The following is a 21,601-nucleotide window of genomic DNA, read 5'->3' as shown; positions in this document are numbered from 1 at the left end:
ATTCTGAGTCCACAAGACTGAGAAGGAGTCTGAGACATAAAACACATGAAGAACCCTGCTTAAGGTCACTGAAGAGGCTTTGGTGCTATGTGAAAGGTACCATGAAGGCAGCAAAGGGGTAATGATGAAATTGACATTGCCCTTGCCTTCCAGGAGCTTGTAATCAAGTGAAGGGAGAGAGATAGGAATTAGCCCCTTTGCCCTCTCCTTGTGCTTCCTGCTGCTTATTCCCATCAAGCAGACTACAGCACCTCCGCCAGCCCATACGGTAGCTCTGTGGGATCTAGAAAAGGTACCTCTTCTCCAAGACACCTTTCTGGCACCTGCTAGAAAACTTCCCTAACAAATACACGAAGCTACAGTGACCACGTAAGAACGGTGCCCCCAGGAGCAGTTACAACCCGAGACGAGGGCCTGACTGATAAATCTCTGCAGAGATACCAGGTAAAAAGCCTCTTTACACACAAAGAGCAACTCCCTCATCCCCTGTACTCTACCATGCTGTTCTTTCCCCCAAACCCAAATGCAGCCTCAGACATCTTCCCAAGACAGTCAGGCTTGACACGAGATGAAAAACATTTGTCCTCCCAGGCTTGGGGCTTTACCCCTTGTGAGAAACTTGTATTTTCATGGGACATTCTGGAAACTAAAAAAGCCTTCAAGGCTTCAAGGAATGAATCCCTAAGGGTGAAAGGGAAAGGCATAAAGCAATGAATCTCTAATACTGAAAGTATGGGAAATACATTTGGTCAGGTAACCCTTACATTATACGACATCAGTGGTTCTCAAAGGGCTTATTTTGTCCTCCAGGGAACATTTGGCAATGTCTGGGGACACTTTTGATTGTCACGCTGGGGCACGGGCAAGGCTACTGGCATTTACTGGATAGAACCAGGGATGCTGCTGAACATCATAAAATGCACAGGACAGCCCTCTACAGCAAACAATTATCTGGTCCAAACTGTCGACAGCGCCACAGTTGAGGGAACCCTATGCTAACCCCATGCTTGGCTTCCTATTCTCCCAGCAGCTGCTCAGAAGTTGCCCAGATAGAGAATGTCAGGGTCTGGCGTATATCTGACCAGAAAAGCAAAAGCCAGCCACCAGCCGAGCGAGGAACCACGAGTGTCCACACCACGGCCTGCCCCCCGCACACTCACACGGCCGGCCCAAGTACCGCAGTAATCGCTTTCTAAACCGGATTTCACAATGATGGCTCTACTATCTCCCTTGGGCAATTTGAAAATATTTACTAAGGCACCAAAGTCCCTTTGGAAATTTCCAGGCAGACAAGACTCAAAATTGCAGCTGGCCCTTTTAGACAAGAAAGGGAAGCGGGCAGAAGGGAAACATTTGATGATTCAGGGAGGCTAGAGTGGACTCTGCTACCGCAGGCCATCAGCAGCTTTTACCTGCTGGTCACTTCATTTACAAATGAAGCCATTGGTCCTCTGGCTTCCAGGAGGTAACTGACCCTCAGCAAAGGGCTAATGAATGACAGGGCAGGGGGTCAGAAGCCACTTTCCACTGGCTTCCTGCTCGGACTCAGGGAATGTGGTGGGTGTGTTCTCTGACTCCCATTCTGACACTTCACCCTTAAAATCCCCGGCGAGCACGGAATGAGACTTCTGTCCATTTCTGGGGAGAAAGAAAAACGATATGGAGAATCACCAGTGCTTTTCCTCTACCCTCTTGTCCCCTGTCAATGGGAAAAAATGGTTTTAAATGTAATCACTTATTTTTAGATGGGCCAAACCATTACCTCTAAGACATCAGATTTTCTGGTTTTCAAAAGAAAACACATAGTTGGCTTAGATAGTGAGGATGTAACAAGAAAACCATAGAGTAGCAAAATTCAGTATGGGAGCGCTTCAGTAAATGTAAGCTTCCATCACAGCAGCCCAGAAAAGAGTGAAAAGGGAGTCTGATGCTTTACTGATGTTTTCTCATTCACTGTACCTTCTTTTTTTAAATTTTTATTGAAATATAGTTGCTTTACAATGTTGTGTTAGTTTCGAGTGTACTGCACAGTGATTCAGTTATATACGTATATAATATTTAACTGAATATATATATATATAGATTCTTTTCCATTATAGGCTATTATAAGATATTGAGCATAGTTCCCTGTGCCCTACAGTAGGTCCTTGTTGCTATCTATTTTATATACAGTAGTGTGTATATGTTAATCCCAACCTCCTAATTTATCCTTCCCTCCACCCCCCTTTCCCCTTTGGTAACCATAAGTTTTCTATGTCTGTCTATTTCTGTTTTGTAAATAAGTTCATTGGCATCATATTTTAGATTCCACATATACATAATATCATATGATATTTGTCTTTGTCTGATTTACTTCACTTAGGTATGATAATCTCTAGGTCCATCCATGTTGCTGCAAATGGCATTGTTTCGTTCTTTTTTATGGCTGAGTAATATTCCATTGTGTATATATACCACATCTTCTTTATCCATTCATCTGTCAATGAATGGACATTTAGGTTGCTTCCACGTCTTGGCTATTGTAAATAGTGTTGCTATGAACACTGAGGTGCATGTATCTTTTCGAATTAGAGTTTTCTCTGGATACATGCCTAGGAGGTTTACTGTTCTGAACTGCTAGCAACCAGACAACAGTTACTTCTTTAGCTAAAAGATTCCTAGAACCTTAAAGACAAACACAGCCATACTTCTATGGTTATAGAATAGATATAGAGTCTAGAGTAGGAGTCGGCCAGGTCTTTCTATAAAGGGTCAGAGAATAAATATTTTAGGCTTTGCAGGCTGTGTGGTCTCTGTTGGAACTACTCAGCTCTGCTGCTGTAGTATGAAATCAGCCATAGACCACGCATTAATGAATGGGAATGACTGTGTTCTGATAAAACTTTAGTGTGGACACTGAAATCTGAACTTCATATAATTTTCACGTCATGAAATATTTTTTTAAAAATTCCCAACCATTTACAAACGTAATAACCACGTATTGCTCACAGGCCTTATGAAAAAGAGACTGCAGGCCAGATTTGGCTTGTAGATTGCTGCTTGCTGACTCTGGTCTAGACAGAAAATTGGAATTTCCAATCATTCTTCATTCTGAAGGTACTTTGTAAAATTGATTTTCCTTCTCGTCTCATTATGATTCTGAAATCACACTAGTAAAATTGCTAAATGAAAAAACAAACAAACAAACAAGAGAAATCAATCAACCATCACAGCATTCTCAACCAAAACATCCCGGCTGTGAATGAGCTGGCTATGAGCTCTGCATGACTCATGGACAACAGACCACAAGGCCTCATCTTGCTCAGTGCAAGATATATAGCCTGCTGAAGGCTAGCATTCCAGTGATATTTGCAAAATCACCCAGTGTGAACAATCTCCTTGTTGAGTCTTCGCAATTTTGTATTATTCACAGGTTGGGCCAGGGGAGGGGGGTGAAGGGGGGCTGGAAAATGTCCCAGTTTCTGAAATCCAGTTGTCCTCTGCCCTCCAACACACATTAATCCATTTCTTATTCTCCAGAAAGGATACGTCTAGTGGGTTTCTTGAAAACACATTAATGTATTGATGAGGTCCTCTTGGCCTTCCAGTACATGCCCTATCTTCCTACAAACTTATTACTATTTAAACCCAATGAGTATTGATAGACTGGGAGTTTGGGATTGACATATACACACTGCTATGTTTAAACAGAAACCAAAAAGGACCTACTGTATAGCGCAGGAAACTCTGCTCAATGTTCCATAATAACCTAAACAGGAAAAGAATTTGAAAGATAGATACATGTATATGTATAACTGAATCACGTTGCTGTACACCTGAAACTAATACAACACTGTTAATCAACTATATCCCAATATAAAATTAAAAAAAATTTTTAATAGAAAAAAATGAAATAAGAAAGGGAAAAAAATAAAGTAAAACCAATGAGTATTTTCACACCCATATGGAAGAGTGAAACACAGACCCAGAAAAAGTGGGTTCTAAACTCGGTTGTGAATGCAGCATATATGTGAAGTGGATGAGCTTGCCAGATAAACTACAGGACGCCCAGTTAAATCTGAATTTCAGAAGAACAACAGATCATTTTTTAGTATAAAAGTGTGTCCCATGCAATAACTGGGGATCCTATAATTTTAGTTGCCAAATGTGATAACCCTAGTAGAGGCTAGAGAAAAAAGGAACTAGGCTGGAGTGGTAGGTATTTATTAGGGAAAAGCAAGAATTTGTTATAGGTTTGGGAGGGGCATTCATTATGAAAGAGTTACCCACCAAAGACTGCGAACCGCAGTTTCCTGTTCTGGTTAACCCTCTCACCCCAAGTGGTTTTCAGAATCCTTAAAGTCAGGGTGCAAGGTGGGGCCTTTACATTCCAATGTGTACTGAGTTAAAAAAAACAGTGCTTCCTGGGGGAGTCCTGAGGGCTGACGGACTGTTCTGCATCCTAGGTGTGCTGGCAGTTACACAAATCTACATGTTACAAAATTCAGAGATGTGTACATCAAAAAGGTCATTTTGCTCTATGTTAATTATTACTATTATTATTTTAAGGAGTGATTTCAGTTGTTACTTCTTACAGAGAATTTGCGAGTTGATCCAGCATGCTGGATAAGGAACGGATTTAAGTAGCAATCCTGACTCTAACCTGAGACTATGGTTTTCTTATAGGGTCCCCATCCAGAGGGCCCTGGATGGGCTTTTGGCAAGTCCCCCACCAATTTGCCCAACAGATCTAAACATACCTACATCTGACTTAGCCTCAGGCTGAAACACTACTACCCTATCACCTCCACATACTACTGGCTTTAAAATTAAATAAAAATGCTGTGAAAGGCAGAAATGGGAAACTGGGGGCCCGAGGTGGGTGTAGGGAGTGGGGTCAGGGGTGAGGAATGAATCCAGCCCACACATTGCATTAAAATCTCACTGCGTTTGGTTTGGCCCACACAGTGTTTCAATGGTTATGAACATATCAATATCAACAGACTTCCTTCAAAAGCTGGATTTCTAGATGCCTTGAAGAATAGAAGATCTCAGACTTATATTCCCACAAAGTACCCATCAGCTGGAGTTGAATGCTGCCTGCCCTCTGGGGAACCCACCCTCTACGGTCACCACAGTCCCACAAGCTCAGCCACCACGTCAACCTGACATTTGTGCACAACTGAGCTTTTAACGCCCAGTATAAGGCACTCAGCAGGGTGTCTGGCCCATGGGAAGCTCTCAGGAACTGGGAGACCCTTCCTCCCTCCCCCTAAAAGAAAGCTACAGGATCAAGTTACCATCTTTGACTTGCTTTCTGAGCCCTGGGGTGCCCTGCCTCCCTATAGGGGAGAGGTTCTCCTCCTGTTCCCCCCCACCCCGCCTCCCCAATGCTAAGCCATTCTGCTTCCAGCTTTTCTCTGTGGACCCAGGCTCAGGGCAGATGGAGACCTGGAATCCTCCAGAGGCAGTGATATGTCAAGATTGAGAGCAATGATGGCGGGAAGGGGAGAGAGAGGAGGGTAACTGAGCAATTACTTTTTTTTTTTTAAATGAATATGTGGAAGTCCTGACTCTTAATTAATTAATTTATTTCTGCTGTGTTGGGTCTTCGTTTCTGTGCGAGGGCTTTCTCTAGTTGTGGCAAGTGGGGGCCACTCTTCAACGCGGTGCGCGGGCCTCTCACTATCGCGGCCTCTCTTGTTGCGGAGCACAGGCTCCAGATGCGCAGGCTCAGTAGTTGTGGCTCACGGGCCTAGATGCTCCGCGGCACGTGGGATCCTCCCAGACCAGGGCTCGAACCCGTGTCCCCTGCATTAGCAGGCAGATTCTCAACCACTGCGCCACCAGGGAAGCCCTGAGCAATTACTTTTACCTTCGCCTCCTCTGTGTTGTCAGGGCCAATGCTTTCTCTTCATCGTGGCCATCATATCCAATGCTGGTGGGATGGACGTCTGTCATTCTCACTCCCGTGTGAATAAGGACGGGGAGTGATCAGGCTGCCAAAGTCTCATTTCTAGTAGCTGGTACCATTAGAGAGTACATTCTACAGCCAGCCTCCAGGACCTGCCCTGCCTTCCGACCCATCCCCACAGACCTATCCCAGCTGTTGTTAAATATCCTTTGGGTTTTGCTGCAAGCTTTATTTGATGACCAGCACTAAATTCTGAACATGCTCAGAAATTCTGAAGTATGCTCAGACTTCACTGTTCATGAACAAGGCTGCCTATATACCACCTGGAAAAGAAAAATGGGCACTCAGTTGACGGGCTCATCACTATCTATAGCGTGTTTTTGCTTCCTGGATAAGCAGTATTTCTTTTCAAGGCCATTCACATTAGCTTCAAGCTTTCCAGATCTTTTTTTCAAACTGATCATTTTTTCCCCAGCTTTAAGGTATGATTGACAAATAAAAATTGTATATATTTACAGTGTACAACATGATGTTTTGATATGCATCGTGAAATAATTACCACAATCAGGCTAATTCACATATCCATCACCTCACAGTTACCATTTTTGTGTGTTTAATGACATGTGAGATCTACACTCTTAGCAGATTTCAAGTATATGATACATGATTATTAACCACAGTCACCATGCTGTACATTAGGTTTTCAGAACTTATTCAACTTATAACTGGAAGTTATACCCTTTGATCAACATCGCCCCCTTTCCCCCACTTCCCAGCCTCTAGTACCCATCACTCTCCTGTTACTATAAGTTCAATAGTTTTTTTTTAGATTCCACATATAAGTGAGATTATAGGTATTTATCTTTCTGTGTCTGGCTTTTTTCACTTAGCAGAATACCCTCCAGGGTCCAACCATGTTGTCACAAATGGCAGGACTTCCTTCTTTTTAAAGGCTAAATAATATTCCACTCTGTATGTACCACCTTTTCTTTATCCAATCATTTGTCAATGGACACTTAGGTTGTTTTCATCTCTTGGCTACTGTGAATAGTGATGCTGTAATGAACATGGGAGTGCAGCTATCTCTCCAAGATAGTGATTTTATTTCCTTGGGATGTATACCCAGAAATGGGATTGCTGGATCACATGGCAGTTCTATTTTGAATTTCTTGAGGAACCTCTACACTCTTTTCCACTTTTCAGATCTTATATGTCTCACAGTCCCACTGGGGCAAGGAAATTTTCGAACCATTTCCCGACCCATTAGAGGCAGCAAGTATCATCAACCCAAGCTGACAAGTCAGGCCATAGAAACTCTGTTTAAGATGAACCAGGAGGGACTTCCCTGGCAGTCCAGTGGTTAGGACTCCGTACTTCCAGTGCAGGGGTCACGGGTTTGATCCCTGGTCAGGGAACTAAGATCCCACATGCCGCACGGAACGGCTAAAAATAAATAAATAAATTAATTGATTAAAAAGTAAATAATCTACTACTCACAATAAAGATTATCCTCAACCGTACTGTTTAAAAAAAAGAAAAAGATGAACCAGGAGCCCGGGGGGAGCCTCTGGATTGACCCCATGCCTCTCGGCCAAAAGGTACCTCTCCCAGCTTCTCTATCCATCACATAAGGACATGCATCTATCACAGCTGCCCCAATCCTGAAGCCCCATGTGGTACTTACTGGTCTCAAAAATTGTTTGCACTATTACTCAAACTCGGAGAAAGAGGATCCCCTGGCTACCACCAAGGGGTTAAGTTTTCAAGCATATGTTTTTCTCTTAAGAATAACATTTTTTTAATAACCCTCAAAGTTTTAAGTTTCAGCCCTGAACTAAAAAATAAAGTGAATCCTCAGATGACTGGTTATAATTTAGAAGAGGGGAAAAAAATCCCACCCACCTAGAATAGTAAGTAAATCGGTATAATGTAGCAAAGAAGTAAGGGCAGGTTTTACAAATGCCTTGAAGACATTTTGGAGGGCACAGTCTGTCAAGAGCCTGGAAGCCCGCAGGGTAATGAAGTAGGCTGCCAGAGGGGATATGATGAGGGGTAAGATGTGTTGAGGTCTGGCTCACAGCCTTTGCATCTACAGCTAGGGCTTTTACCTTGGGGGCACACGTGGCTTTTCATTCCCCTTCCATTTTATGCGAGGGGAAGGGACCAGGTTCCCTATTCCTTTCTTCTAGCTAAGCTCAGAGGATGCTATAGGAGCATTGATACTAGAGTCAAAGACTAGCCCCGAAGTATTTTTAATGTAAGTTCAAGCATTATGTAAATAGGCTATAGGCTTGTCTCTGTCTGTCTCTCTGTGTATTTAATAATCTCCTTTTGTGGATTCTAATTCAACATGAGACTAATGGAAAAGACTGACATACCCATTAACCAAGGGCATATGTAGCTCCAACATGCTCCCCCACCCCCCCAAACCTCTGCTTCTGCCGGCATTTCCTGCCAGAAATAGGTCTCAGCTGTGCGGTATTCGCCCAAACCCAGCGCTCAAGTGCAAACTTGCCTCTATGAAGCGCCCATGCTGGGCGGCCATCACCCAACAGTCTGTCCGTGTTCTCTTAGGTCTCATCCTGCACAGTGTGGCCTCTGTGCTTTGTGTTTTAGGACAAATAAGAGCCCGGGTGAGGCTGAATCCATCTGAATATGAAGGGTTGGTTCAAACAATGGATGCTACAATTAGGATGAGGGAAGCCTGGAGGACATCTTGACAAGAATAAACTCCTCTTTGATATGCCAATGACAAGCCTGGCTTGTGCACACAGACTGGCTCAGGAGAATCACTAACCATCATTAAGTAAATGAACCTCACTTGTTGCTCATCCTGACCTCCTACTAGAGTTGCTCACGTGAGAAGCAGCTGCATTGAGAATCAGGCCTGAAGGCAGGAGAGGCTGCCACAAGACTTGATTAGCTGATCTGCTCTGGGACTTCTCCATCTATAGCATCATGATATGTAGCATGTATATTTCTCAAAGGGGCTCCCACTGTACTGCTGGATATCTGCTCTGTTGCATGACTTCTTGTCTCACTGAAGTGCCCCCTAAGGCCCCCCCAACTGAATTTTATAGCCCATGGTTTTGATCAGCCAATCCCAATCCCAAGCATACCCTTGAAACAGGTGTCTTCAATTTTACTTTATTTAAATAGATTAAGACAAGTACCCAAGACAAACAAGATCTCCTCCGGATTAGTCACTTGATGTAAGAGGAACACAACTATACCACTTTCCAACTGAGCTAGGTTCAGGCTCTCACTAATTAAGACTTGAATTTGGTCTTTCATTCCATTTCACCTCTTTAAAATATACACACTTCACAAACTCCTGGGCATGTCACAGTGGGCATGTGCCACTTACGAAGACCCAGACCATCCTCTCCCTTTGCTACTGGTCTTCTACCACATCCCCACGGGTTTTCAACGTGTACTCCCCAGAACAGCAGCTGCAGCTGGGAAGAGCAAACCCTGGGGATGTGTTAGAAATGCAAATTCTCAGGCTCCACCCCAGATCTACTAAATCAAACACTCTGGGAGTGGGACCCAGCAATCTGTGTGTCTAAGGAGCCCTCCAGGGGATGGTCCTAATGCACTGAAGTTTGAGAATCACAGTTCTACACCACTTCTGGCCCAAAGTCTACGCCCAATAGCAGCTGCTGCCACTATTAGAAGTCCTGAGCCCAGCTCGGTCTCCCTACATTGTCTGCTTGAGGCTGACAACAAATCAAAACCGGCTCAAACACCTGGGTAACACGTGATGGCTCAAGGTGCCTACTTTGCTCTTAAAGGTGCTTCTAGGATAACAGGAATTTCCCACATCAAGCTGCTGTCTTTTAAAGTTTTCTGTTAATTTTGAGATAGCAATCTCCTACCTAGATGTGAACCTTGAGTTACAATAATGTCAGTGGTTGCAAGGAGCTCATTTAATATAAAAAAGTATGGGGGGGGACTTCCCTGGTGGTGCAGTGGTTAAGAATCTGCCTGCCAGTGCAGGGGACACAGGTTCGAGCCCTGGTCCAGGAAGATCCCACATACCATGGAGCAACTAGGCCAGTGCACCAAAACTACTGAGCCTGCACTCTAGAGCCCGTGAGCCACAACTACTGAAGCCCACATGCCTAGAGTCCGTGCTCCACCATGACAGAAGCCACCGCAATAAGAAGCCTGCGCACCGCACCGAAGACCCTATGCAGCCAAAAATAAAGAAATAAAAAATATAGGAGGGCTTCCCTGGTGGCACAGTGGTTGAGAATCCGCCTGCCGATGCAGCAGACACGGGTTCGTACACCGGTCCGGGAAGATCCCACATGCCGCGGAGCGGCTGGGCCCGTGAGCCATGGCTGCCGAGCCTGCATGTCCGGAGCCTGTGCCCCGCAACAGGAGAGGCCACAACAGTGAGAGGCCCTTGTACCGCCAAAAAAAAAAAAAAAAGGAAATATGCACTATTTTTCCAATGATCCAAACATTTGTACACCAAACTCATAAAGCCCTATTGAAAATGCACCCTGATTTTGTAACATTTTGAAAGATCTCAGGGGAGCTGGTAGTACCACTTCACAGCATCCTTATGAAATCCAAACAAGTCCATGCATAAGGAAAGCACATGGTAATGTTCAAAGCTCTACCTACATGTGGAGGTCACGAAAGGTCAACCCGTTGGCCAAAAGGAATTTTGTTGTGTCCACGAATTTTTTTAAAGTTTTAAGCTACTTGATGCTATTCTTTTTGAAACGGGAGATCTCACATTTTAAAAAGGAAGATTTCTGGCTTCTCTTGAGAATCAGTTGATGTGACAACATAGGACCCACGTTCTCACCTGGTATAAATTAACTGTACCTTCACTGAGAAGTGATACCTGCTCTCCAGGTCCTTACAATTTCCCACTCAATCCGTGTCAATCATTTATGTTACAGGCTGGCTCCCGGGTCCTTTTGGGTTTGCAACTCCTGTCGACTATAAACAATCCTTTCCATTGTTATTAGTATCCTCCTGCACTGCAAACTCTCAGATGTTACTATACTCATGAAATTTCCCAGTTTGGCAATTCACCAGTTGAGGTGAAAAGAATTCATCTTTCACCCTTTGCGTCCTTTTTCTCCATAAAGATGCATGTGTTATGATTTGTTGATTCACTTACTATAAACAGAAAACTTTTGTTGACTGTTTTCTGTACCCCTGCTCTGAGTATTTCCCACAAAATATCTCAAATAACCTTCACAACAATTCCATGAGGTGGGTATTATAATTACCTCCAACTTACAGATGAGGAAACCGAGGGCCAGCAAGGTCTCACAGATACTAACAGAAAAGCTGGGATGTGAGCCAAGGCTTTCGTACACCTGAATCCACGCTTGTTACTCACCAGACTGTGAGGTACTGACAGCCCCGGGGACCACCGTCTCTGTGCATCAATGCCATTTGCTGCCTCAGTCAACATCACACTACATGATGATCAACTCTTACTGCCAAGGAAGTCGATCAACATCCCCAAAAACGATCAGTAATGAAACGTGGGTGGTTCCAAGGACCAATAGCAGCGGTCCACAAAGCACTGGGTAACCCCAAAGAAATGCAGAGAAGCCTTCACTGAGCCCTGTTTTTCTTCTAAATATTAACAAATCATAACCCACAAGCCCCCCTGCTTGGCTTTTTAAATGATGACTGCTCTATTTCACAGGGGACTTGCCAGAGCAGCTACTCTTTGTCCCAAAAGGCTAAAGCCTGATATACTCAGAGGTACAAATACATGGTCAGAGAGGTGTATGGCCCTTGGGCATATATGTGTAAGGCCTGCCTTGTCACTCCCAGACCTGGCAATGACACTGAATGGGCCCTCAGTGGCACTTACCTGCTGAGCGGCCCTGCAGAGTCAGCTGGGGCAAACTCTTCCTTGGCACCAATGTCCTGAGCAAACCATTTTTTAAGCCTCAACTTGAACCTTTAGAAGCAGGGTATCATTTATGTAGAAGAAGGTAACAAATGACTGGGAGCTTCAATTCTCCAGCCCTTTACCAGCTGCCTGCCAACGACAGAGGTTCATGTACAGGGATGGTCCCTCCAAGAATCACAGGTTTTGTTACTATGGGTCTTGGGCTTGGGTCTCTAGAACCCCTGAGGGATCCCTGACCTGGGAAGCCGGGCTGGATCACACGCAAATGGCAGCCAGGACTTTTGTCCAAGCCATGCAGGCCAACCGAAGCAGCCTGAATCAGCACGGGCTGACTGGCCTCCTTAGCCTTTGGTCCCCACTGCAACCCTGGCACTCAAGGTCTTATTGCTCAGAGGCAAGAAGAACACTGAGAGATGAAGCCAAGGAAATGCCAAGAGTGTTTTTTTGTGGGTAAAAGGCAGAACCAGCCTAAGCCACCCACCTACATCCGGGCCTTCTCAGGACACAGAATGGGGTCAGGTGGGAGCCACAGGCCACTATCTGTACCCTCTGGGGGAGAATTTTAAGAGGCAGAGGGGTCCAAAGTGAAATCCCCCAAAAGGCAGATTCCACAGAGTCATGGCTAGGCCCACATACCCCCCACATACCCCCCTCTCCCCACCGCCAGCTCAGAAGGATCCTAGGTGCAGCTCCAGCCCCTAGCACAGCACCCCTCCAAGGCTAGACGTGCCACTAACACGAGGAGTCAGGAGAGAGATACAACTCTTCCACACCTCACTGTGTGAGCCCAGATGCCTCTGTATACTCGACTGTAAAGTGGAGACAATGAGACCTGCCCACCGCAGCTCAGAATTAAGGTATCAGGTGCAGGTTTTTGTAAAGCGCTGTACAAATGCCAAAGATCGTTTTTATTATTCGACAGAGTCTGAGTTCTCATTAAGTGACAACATCCCCTAAAGAGCCAGTGTAGGTTGGATTGGCACCCCATATCTCAGTAAATATGGACACACTCACATGTGTCTGTATTTTCTATGTCTCTGAGGGCTTTTGCCCACAATGACCACTGAAACGTTCAGTTATCTTCACCAGGGCCCAAGGAAGACTCTCTTCCTCTCGGATGTGCAGACATAACAACATCCTCCCCTCAAACTGGTTTCTATTGAGACACAGTGGTTTGCTCTCCAAGGGAATGTTACTCACTTGGTTAGAACTCCCATTGGGTATTTCCATGCACTGAAACCCAGCTTGGAAGACTCTCAAAAGGATGTGGCCTCCTGGTTTGTCTCAGCCTTTCCTGATGCTACTGAATCAGTCTGCTTCTCCCTCATCCGCTCACACAGAGGCTGCCGAACCACCCAGTGAGCTCGTGGGAAGAGCACGAGGTGCTGCCACCATCTTGTGGGGAGACAATTCTGGCAGTGGTCAATAAAGGGGCTCCAGTGCCCTCCAGTGTGGGTTCTGATTCTGGCCTTGACACTTTCTGTTAAGGTCGGACTCTTTAAAACGTGGACAATATAGATGTTCCTCCCCCATCAGCTTATTAGGATTAAATGGCATCATCTGTGTTCAAATGCACTTGAGTCTCCTTGCTGAGTTGGTGCCTTTGGCTACTGACTTAGCTTCTTCGTGTGTTTCGCTTTCCCTTTCTTATGCTAACTATTTCAAATCAATAATAAACTAACAACAAGCAAGTGAATAAACACTTTCTGCTCACTGGGAAGTCAGTGTGTTATTTTACATTTTTTTTTCAACCTTCAAGACTTGCTCAAACATCTCCTCTCTTGGAAAGTGCTCTATAACTCCTCCAGGTCAGTTTACCTGCTCCAGGTGTGTGCTTATTTGCATAAGTATTCCTGCTACTGAATAGTAATTGTTTATGTTAGACTATTAACAACTTAAGATTTTTTTTTTAAGAACACACATCACAAGAGCCCTGCTGAATAGAAAATGGTCAATAAATGGCAACTGTATTATTATGCCCTGAATGATTACCCGCATTCATTGTGCTAGAGAGGCATCTTGCTGTCTTCTAAAATTACAACTTTGGGAGAGTCCCTACGGATGGAGGGAGCACCTGGGAGTAGAGACACTTGTCAAGATGGATTTGCTCCTCTTTTGGCAGGAAGTAGGCTGAGATTCATCTTTTCTCATTGATTAGTCTCTGGACACAACTGGAAGATTCAATTAAAGCACTATAGTTTCTGAGTATTTCACTCCCTTGGGGGAAAAAAAAATCCCACAGATGATCACGTGGGTAGTAGGTCACAGGACATCTGTCCCTTTTAGAACTTAAGTGTGCGAAGGGTCAAGTCTTCCCTCTGATGGCTGAAACTTGGGGACACTGACTTTTTGGTATTGCCAGTCCCTTCCGAGAGGCAATACTTTGTAAATACCTACTGCATGACTGGATGGATGGATCCTCCAGTCACATCTCTGCACCTGGTCTGAGGAGCTAGCGAAATTGACACTGGGCTGAGCTCTGGCCTTCAGTCGAGTAAAGGAAGGGATAAAGAAGGCTATTTAGACTCTTTCTGTTTCAGAGATGTTGCCTCTCACCCTCACAGGACAAGGCAGCAGTGTAGACAGGAATTGGGGGCTCTAGCTCAAGACCATCTACTGGCCCCTGCATGCCAGGTCCTTCACCTGCACCATATCTAAACCTTACAGCCAGCCCCTGAGGTAGAACTCATGAGCCCCCTTTACAGATGAAGGAACCAAGGTCCGGACTAAAGAGTACCCAAGAGTCTACAGATTAGAATCTCCAACTATCTGCTCTTCCTCTTGGAGAGGAGCCCAAGTTGGTGAAGAGATAAAGAATCATTCTCTTCCTCCTGGGGGGAAGCGGGGTGGGGCGGGGGGATGAATTGGGAGATTGGGATTGGCATATATACACTACTATGTATAAAATAGATAACCAATAACAAAAAACAAACAAACAAAAGAATCATTCTCTTCCTCCTTCACATCTCCAGAGAGATTTCAGGAGGGCTAGGCTCTGGCAGCAGCCTCGTGAGCTCCTGAGGGTCCCCTGAGAACCCCAGGAAGGTGGCAGAAAGAGGCAAGTTTGCAAAATTTGGAGAGTATGCATTAGACCAAAGCACGGCATAGAACGATTTACTGATGTGGTCACAAGCCCCTCTACCCCATCTCTCAATTCTCTCTCTCTTTCTCTGTCTGTCTGTGTCTCTCTCTCTCTCTCTCACACACACACAGTTAATTCGATGTTAGAAAGTCTGCACTAATAACAACAGATATATTCACTGAGGCCGAATCATTCATGAGAATCATCAACACCTTCCCAGGTACAGGACAAACTCAATTCCGCAACTGAACAGGCATGAGAATTCCAGCAGACTGGCTAGATCTTTCTTGAAAGTCCATTTAGCCTCTGCTGGGATTACCCAGCCCCACTCGGAAAAGGGTGGCCCAAGTGTAAGCTGCTACTGGCTCCCCGTTCAGAAAGCAAGTCCTTTCATGAGGCTCAGCTGTTCCTCAGGCATCCAGTAAAGCTGGTCATGCAAAGGCAGAGAATGTGACAACTGTTGGAAACCTTCAGCGGCCTCCGATGGGAGCAACTGAACCTTCTCCGGAGCAGCCACTTCATGGACAGTTAAAGCAGCCTATTATTCAGTTTATATAAAACACCCACCAGCTACATGGCACCAGGAACTGAATATCTCCATTCTTATCAAGTTCATGACATACTGGCCACACTGCTGGGCCACTAACTCTAGAAACCGTAAACAGCCTCACTAACCATCAAAATACACATACTCAGAGGGAAAGGGAAAGAAAAAAAAAAAAGCCTTCCTGAGTTCTGAGTACCAAGTTCAAAGATTGCCCAATAGGCAAAAAAGCCATAGCATTCAACAGTGCCAACAGTCTCTCTTGCTTCAGCTGTAAAGTCTCCAAGACATTTTAAGATTTGAAGACTTTGATAAAGAGGATCTCAGAGCCACAGAGACCACATCAAACGCTTCTGTAAAAAAGAGCCTGTATGCATTTCCCAGTGAAGGATTCGTCCAAAGGGTTTTAAAAACACTTTAATATATTTTGCTTCCAAAACATTACACACCATTTCTCCAACAAATTTACATGTGTTTCCAGGGAACTCCTGGACCAAAAAGAAAAAAAAAAAGTACTTAGGTAAAAGAATGGCGATTCTTTTATGCCAATATGTTAAGAGACCTCTTTTAATTGCTATTATTTCATATAGCAGCAGTAATCATTCCCTCATCTGAAAAGGAAATATATAATCCAGCTGTGGTGGCTCCAGTAAAAATACCACATCTGTGGATCATTGGCAGCACTGTGGCAGGATTGCTCAAATTCAGGCAGCTTTCGAGCTCTTTTATACCCAAGATGCACCTGGGTACACTCTTCTGAGAGTGCACATAAACTTTGCCAAAACTGGTTGCTCCTTTGTATGCTGAAAATAGGTTTTCAGATGATCCACACCTAGAAGAAGGAGGCTCTCTTGGAATATTATTTCCAGGACCCAGTTGTTCTAAGACGTCCCCAGACCACCCGCTCCCCCCCCCACCCCACCCAGGGTGATGGCTTGCGCCAGTGCCCTTGTCAATATCAAACAGAACAGGGAAAATGAACACTCCCGCTTTCAGGGAGGAGGTTCTACCGCGTGGCTGGCAGTGGAGCCGATTGCTGGTTTTCCACTTAGCACACCAACAGCTTCCGCAGAGTGGATGGCAGCCACCGTTCTGGTGACCGTTCCCGCCATTCTCCAGTGTCTTAAGTCAGAGTATTACTGAGCACTGGGTGGTAATATTCCAGGAATCGCCCCCCCACCCCCACCCCCACCCCTCATGCTCCTGTTTAGTCTTTCCCCAAAGCCCAGTAGCAAGCATCTTATTTCTAAGCCAATCTTCCACATTCAAATCCCCGGCCCAAAGCGCGCCCTGGGGCTTTCCATCTACGGACCATAAAGGAAAAAGCAGCGTAGCTGAGCCTTGACAGACTTTTATCCCCAAAACACATGTCCTGCGGCTACTGTGCTGGAATGTCGACGGCCCCGAAGCACTCGGGGTCCTCTTCCATCCCAGACAATAGAGCAAGAAAATAAAATGAAAGTGGACTTACTGCTATGGCTTGCAGCCTTTCCTTGTGCAATTCCGCCTCTGCCATCCTGGAGAAGGGCACACAGGGAGGGAAGGAAGAAAGAAAAACAAAACACACGCTGTAGTCACCCAAGGAAATTGATGGACACCCCGGGGGGACTTTGCTAGAAACCCAGGGAGAGCCGAGGGGCGTCCGGGGATCCGCTTCGGAGGTGGCGGGCAGAGCTGTGTGCGCGGCTGGCTCGCCCGGCTCAGCCTCTGGCCCCCGCCCGCCCGGCCGCCTGGCTGCGCCCCAGCGCCGCCGCTCCCTGCATCTCCCCGCCGCCGGCCGCGCCAGTCGGGGACGTGGGCCACTGGCAGCAGCCCGGAGGGCGCGCTCGCCTAGCGCTCGTCCTCCGCCCTGACGTCTCCGCGCCTCGCTCCGCCCCTGGGGTGTGGGGGACCCGCGGCCGCAGCCCCGGGCTGCTCTAAGCGGGCGGGAGACACCGGGGCTGCAGCCGCGGGGAGTGGGGAGGCCCCCAAGGCACGGCCGGGCAGCGCGCGGGCGGGCTGGCACCCGGGGCGCACCGGGAGCCGCTAGGGCGCACGGTTGGTGCGCCCAGGTGGACACGTGCTCATTGGGGACGTGCAGACGCCAGCCCAGGGGCCTCTGGCAGAAAGCTGGGCCCCAGCACGTCCTGCCTGCCAAACGCTTCGACTCCACATGGGGACATTTCCAACTGCCTCACCCACATGCCTTAAATGGCAGGCTCCTCAGCGGTCAAGTTGGCCAAGGGCAGGGTGTAGCTCAACACAGGCCATCCCTCTGTGAGGCCAAATGTGGGTTAGAAAGACAACCGAGAGTTTGTAGTTATAGGTGCTCGGCTAGGCTGGGCCTGATCACTTATTAGCTGTGAAGCCTTGGGCAAGTCACTTAACCACTCTGAACCTCAGTTTCCTCATCTAAAAAATGGAGCGTCTGTCAGTGCTGAATGAGATAAAGTATGCGTATAAAGGTGCTTTGTAAAGGGCAATCTGTTCTGAACATTATCCTGTGACATTCTGGGCTGAAACTCTGAGAATCTTTACTTCTGTACTCAGTCTCTGCAAGGAAAAGTAGGATCTGGTCACCAAAACACTTCACCTCTTCTTTACTGAAACAGGCGGCAGCTCTAAAGTGCATCTTTTATGCCAGGGCCTGGGCTGGAAATGAGAGATAGATAAGATCCAGTCCAAAAGGAAACAAAAAGCTAAAAACAAAATACGTCTTCACCTCCAGGAGGGGGCTGCTAAAATTCCCAACATTCATAAGCAAACTTTCCTCCATAAAATGAAATAAACATGGGGGAAAAAAACCAATGTGACCTCTTTAGATCCTTGATGACTCTATAAATGCAAAACTTAAGAAGGCATTTTGAAAGGTAGGCACATCAAATTTCTCCAAATCACCTCTTTCCTGGGCAAATTCTTGCAATTTCTACTAAATCACCTTCTCAACATTCAGAGAGGTTTCACCTGTCGCTTGAAGAGCAATTACTACTCTGCCCAAAGACTGAAGCAGTCACCAAAACAGTTTCACTGATTGATTGTTTTCTCTTTCTTTTCATAACAGGCGTAGGTGGAGCTGTTTGGGTCGTAAATCCAAGGCAACACCAGATTTGACATCCCCCTCCAGTATATCCAGAACTTCTGCTTTCTGGCTAAGCCCCATCACTTTCTTCAAACGTTTCATTTTCTCTTCACTTCCAGTGCCAGCTCCAGAGGACAAGTTTTTTGAGGGGTGTTAGCTCACAAATAAACAAAGCTTTTAGTACTTCGGCAGAGTGACTGCGTACCCAACAAGAGTAGAGAATACAAGATGAGCGAAGTGAGACCAGAGAGGTGGAAAGACTCAGCCAGAGTCATGGAGCTAGGATTTCAACATAGATCAGACCCTCCAGAGCTCATGTTTATAACCACCAGGCACCAGGCTTGGCCAGTAATATGAAGGTGGGGCAGCCCCCGGTGATGAATAAGTGGTCCTTTCCCCTCCAGTTACACAGATATTAAAAAGGAATTAGAAGAGCACAGCACTTAGTGTCACTGAACTGCATACTTAAAAGTGGTTAAAATGGTAAATTTTATGTTATGTATATTTTACTATGCTAAATTTTGAAAAGGCATGATGGAAGGTGAGATGGAGTGGAAGACAGGCTTAGGCATCTTTTGGAAGTGACCAGTTGGAAAGCTTTGAATCTCAAGATAGAAGAATCACGATCAGGGACACATACCTGGGTGTCATCTACATTGTGGTTATAGCTAGAGAAAGAATGGCCAGGGTAAGAAAACAGAACGAGAAGAGGAGAAAGCTCAGGAAAGGAGGCTGAGGAAGTATCATCTGAAGATTAGAAGGAAAAATCAAGAGGGATGTTTCTACAAAAAGCCACAACAGGAGGAAAGGGTTTTTCAACAGAGTCAGGTGGTTTGGGGAGGTCAAGAAAGATGCAGACTAAGAGGCTTGGGCAGCCAGGAAGCCCTGGGTGACATTGAGAGAGCTGTGTGTGTGTGTGTGGGTGGGGGGGGGGGGGGGGGCGAAGAGTGAGCCTGTAAGCAATTACAGAGACTTGAATGAGTGAGAGGTGGGGAAGGAACATCCTTGAGTACAAACCACTCCTTTCAGATGTTTGGATGTGAAAGATGAAGGTGGTGGGGGGAACAGGAAGGTGGTCTATGGGAAGCAGAGTCAAGTTGAAGGGTTGTTAGATCAGGTGAGACTTGAATGTTTCAGGGCCAAAGGGAATTAGGCATCAGGGAAGTGAGAACAAAGACACAGTCCAAAGGGAAGGTAAGTATTAGGTCTCAGATTAGACCAGAGGGCATCCAGATGAGCACTAGTGGCCAAGGTAGGCTTGGAAAGATGGGGAAATGAAGTAGGACAGAAGATGGAATGGGTAAAGATGAAGTCATTTTATTTGAAAGAGAGAGAAGTTGAGGGAGCGTATATTGGAAGCCTAGTTTTCCCAGCTGACGGAAGGGCCATTGGTTGGGACTGGTGGGGTGTGGGAGGGGACTTCAGAAAAATAGAAATGGTTTGTAAAGAAACTGTGAGAAATAGGAACAATTAAGACACGTTTCCCAGTCAGTAGTATGCATCAGAATCTCCCGGGTCACATTTGTCTGAATACATGTACAAAATTAAATATCTATGGGGTGAGGTAAGAGTTAGGGATGGATTTAGAACCATCGTACTAACTGGGCTTACTAGGAGTAGACAGAAGACTTATGACCAATTTACTTCCTCAGTGGCTTTTAACCGCCTGAGACAGTGTTGAGGACTGTCAAACCAGGGATGGCCAAAAGTCAAAGGAGAGAAGAAATTCAGAATGCTGGACCCTGGGGATTTGTCCAGGGGGAAATGTAGCAGAATCTTCACTTTTTTTTTTTTTTTTTTTCCTGGCTGCCCCATTTGTGCAGCCCTTTCCATCTTTAGGGAATTCCCATATTACGAGCCATTGTGAGATTCAGAGCTACTTCCCATCATGCAAGCCAGGAAATGCCAGACATTTGTTTCCCAGGTCCTCAGAAGCTATGACATGGCATGCAATCTGGGCTTAGTTAGCCATGTACACTGGCCAAGGACCTTGAAGACATAGCATTAGAGAATTCTTTCAGGCTGGTTGCTCATCTTTGGTCCTGCCCATTGCTCAGGCCTCCTTCTCTAGCCTTCCCAGCTATTCTGCCAGCTACGTAATACACTTTTGATTCATGCCTTCTCTGCTCCTAGCAACTAGAATCAGTTTCTGCTGGTGACTAAGGACCCTAAGTGAAACAGGAAGGCACGTGAAGAGCAGAGAGAAAACATTTTCTCCTATTCCAATACTTCTCCCCTCAAAGCTCTAAATTTTAGCATTTTGAAATCATCTAACCCATTAAAAACACAGACACTTATAACCCAAATTATGCCATTTCTTTCATAAACTTTTATTGTATAGCTATTCTACACTAGACATTAGGCTATGGCTTGGTATTACAAAGAATTCATAGTCTAGTGTTAATATTGGTGACTTTTTGCCCTCCACACATTTGAAATCTCAAAAGATCTAGTACAGTGGGTGCATAATGTGTGTAACAAATCACTAGTCCTTGCTGGGACAGTAAACCGTGTTACATAAGCGTTACCCGCATTGTCTAATGGTTTTTCTGATAGATGCTGTACTGCACAGCATTATATCGAGAGAATACAGAACGCTAGATTTGCGAAATAGATGTTTTGGTAATAAAAACTGCAGAATCTATTTTAGGGTGTGAGTCCTTTGAGAACCACAGATGATCACAGCCTACTCCCCTGTGGGGAAAACGGGAGCTCTGTAAACTGAGAGGGAAATGACTTGCCAAGACCCACTGAGTGAGTAAAAGTTAAAGTCTTGCTGAACAGAACCTAAGGGTGTAAAACTTCAGAGTAACCTAAAGCTTTCCATTAACAAAAGTAATTTTAAAAGAATGCCAGGTCCTCCAAAATGTTTGTATTTGTATCAGCTCTCTTTTGCCTAGGATCTTTTAGAATACATGGTCATTAAAAACATATGTGATGGCTGCCCAGGATCAAAAGGAGGGGAACAGTGCTTGGAGCCCTTTTGGCTCCTGTGGTTGTGAACAATTTGGGAAAGTTGATGGGATTTCAAGTATGTGATGTTTTTCTCAATGGGATTCATATGATAGATCCATAGAGAGAGTCCCCATGGTGCAAGAGAGTGAAAGAAGTTAGAAAACAGGGTGCCA

The 21,601-nt window shown here is 45.6% G+C and overlaps 1 protein-coding gene across 1 annotated transcript in view; it reads right to left on the bottom strand.

Annotated features, from left to right (window-relative positions):
* LOC136124126 (PALM2-AKAP2 fusion protein-like) overlaps nt 1-17,173 on the bottom strand; it is a 153,184-nt gene extending 136,011 nt beyond the window's left edge. Inside the window, exon 1 of the mRNA XM_065878541.1 lies at nt 16,887-17,173. Within this exon, the coding sequence (XP_065734613.1) occupies nt 16,887-16,931 (45 nt within the window). The 5' untranslated portion in view covers nt 16,932-17,173. The remainder of the gene's footprint in view (nt 1-16,886) is intronic.
* Between the last annotated feature and the right edge of the window lie 4,428 nt (nt 17,174-21,601).

The sequence above is a fragment of the Phocoena phocoena genome, chromosome 6, assembly GCF_963924675.1.
Source record: "Phocoena phocoena chromosome 6, mPhoPho1.1, whole genome shotgun sequence".
Taxonomy (NCBI): domain Eukaryota; kingdom Metazoa; phylum Chordata; class Mammalia; order Artiodactyla; family Phocoenidae; genus Phocoena; species Phocoena phocoena.
Note: the sequence above shows the minus strand (reverse complement) of the source record. Positions and strands in the feature narration are given on the sequence as shown.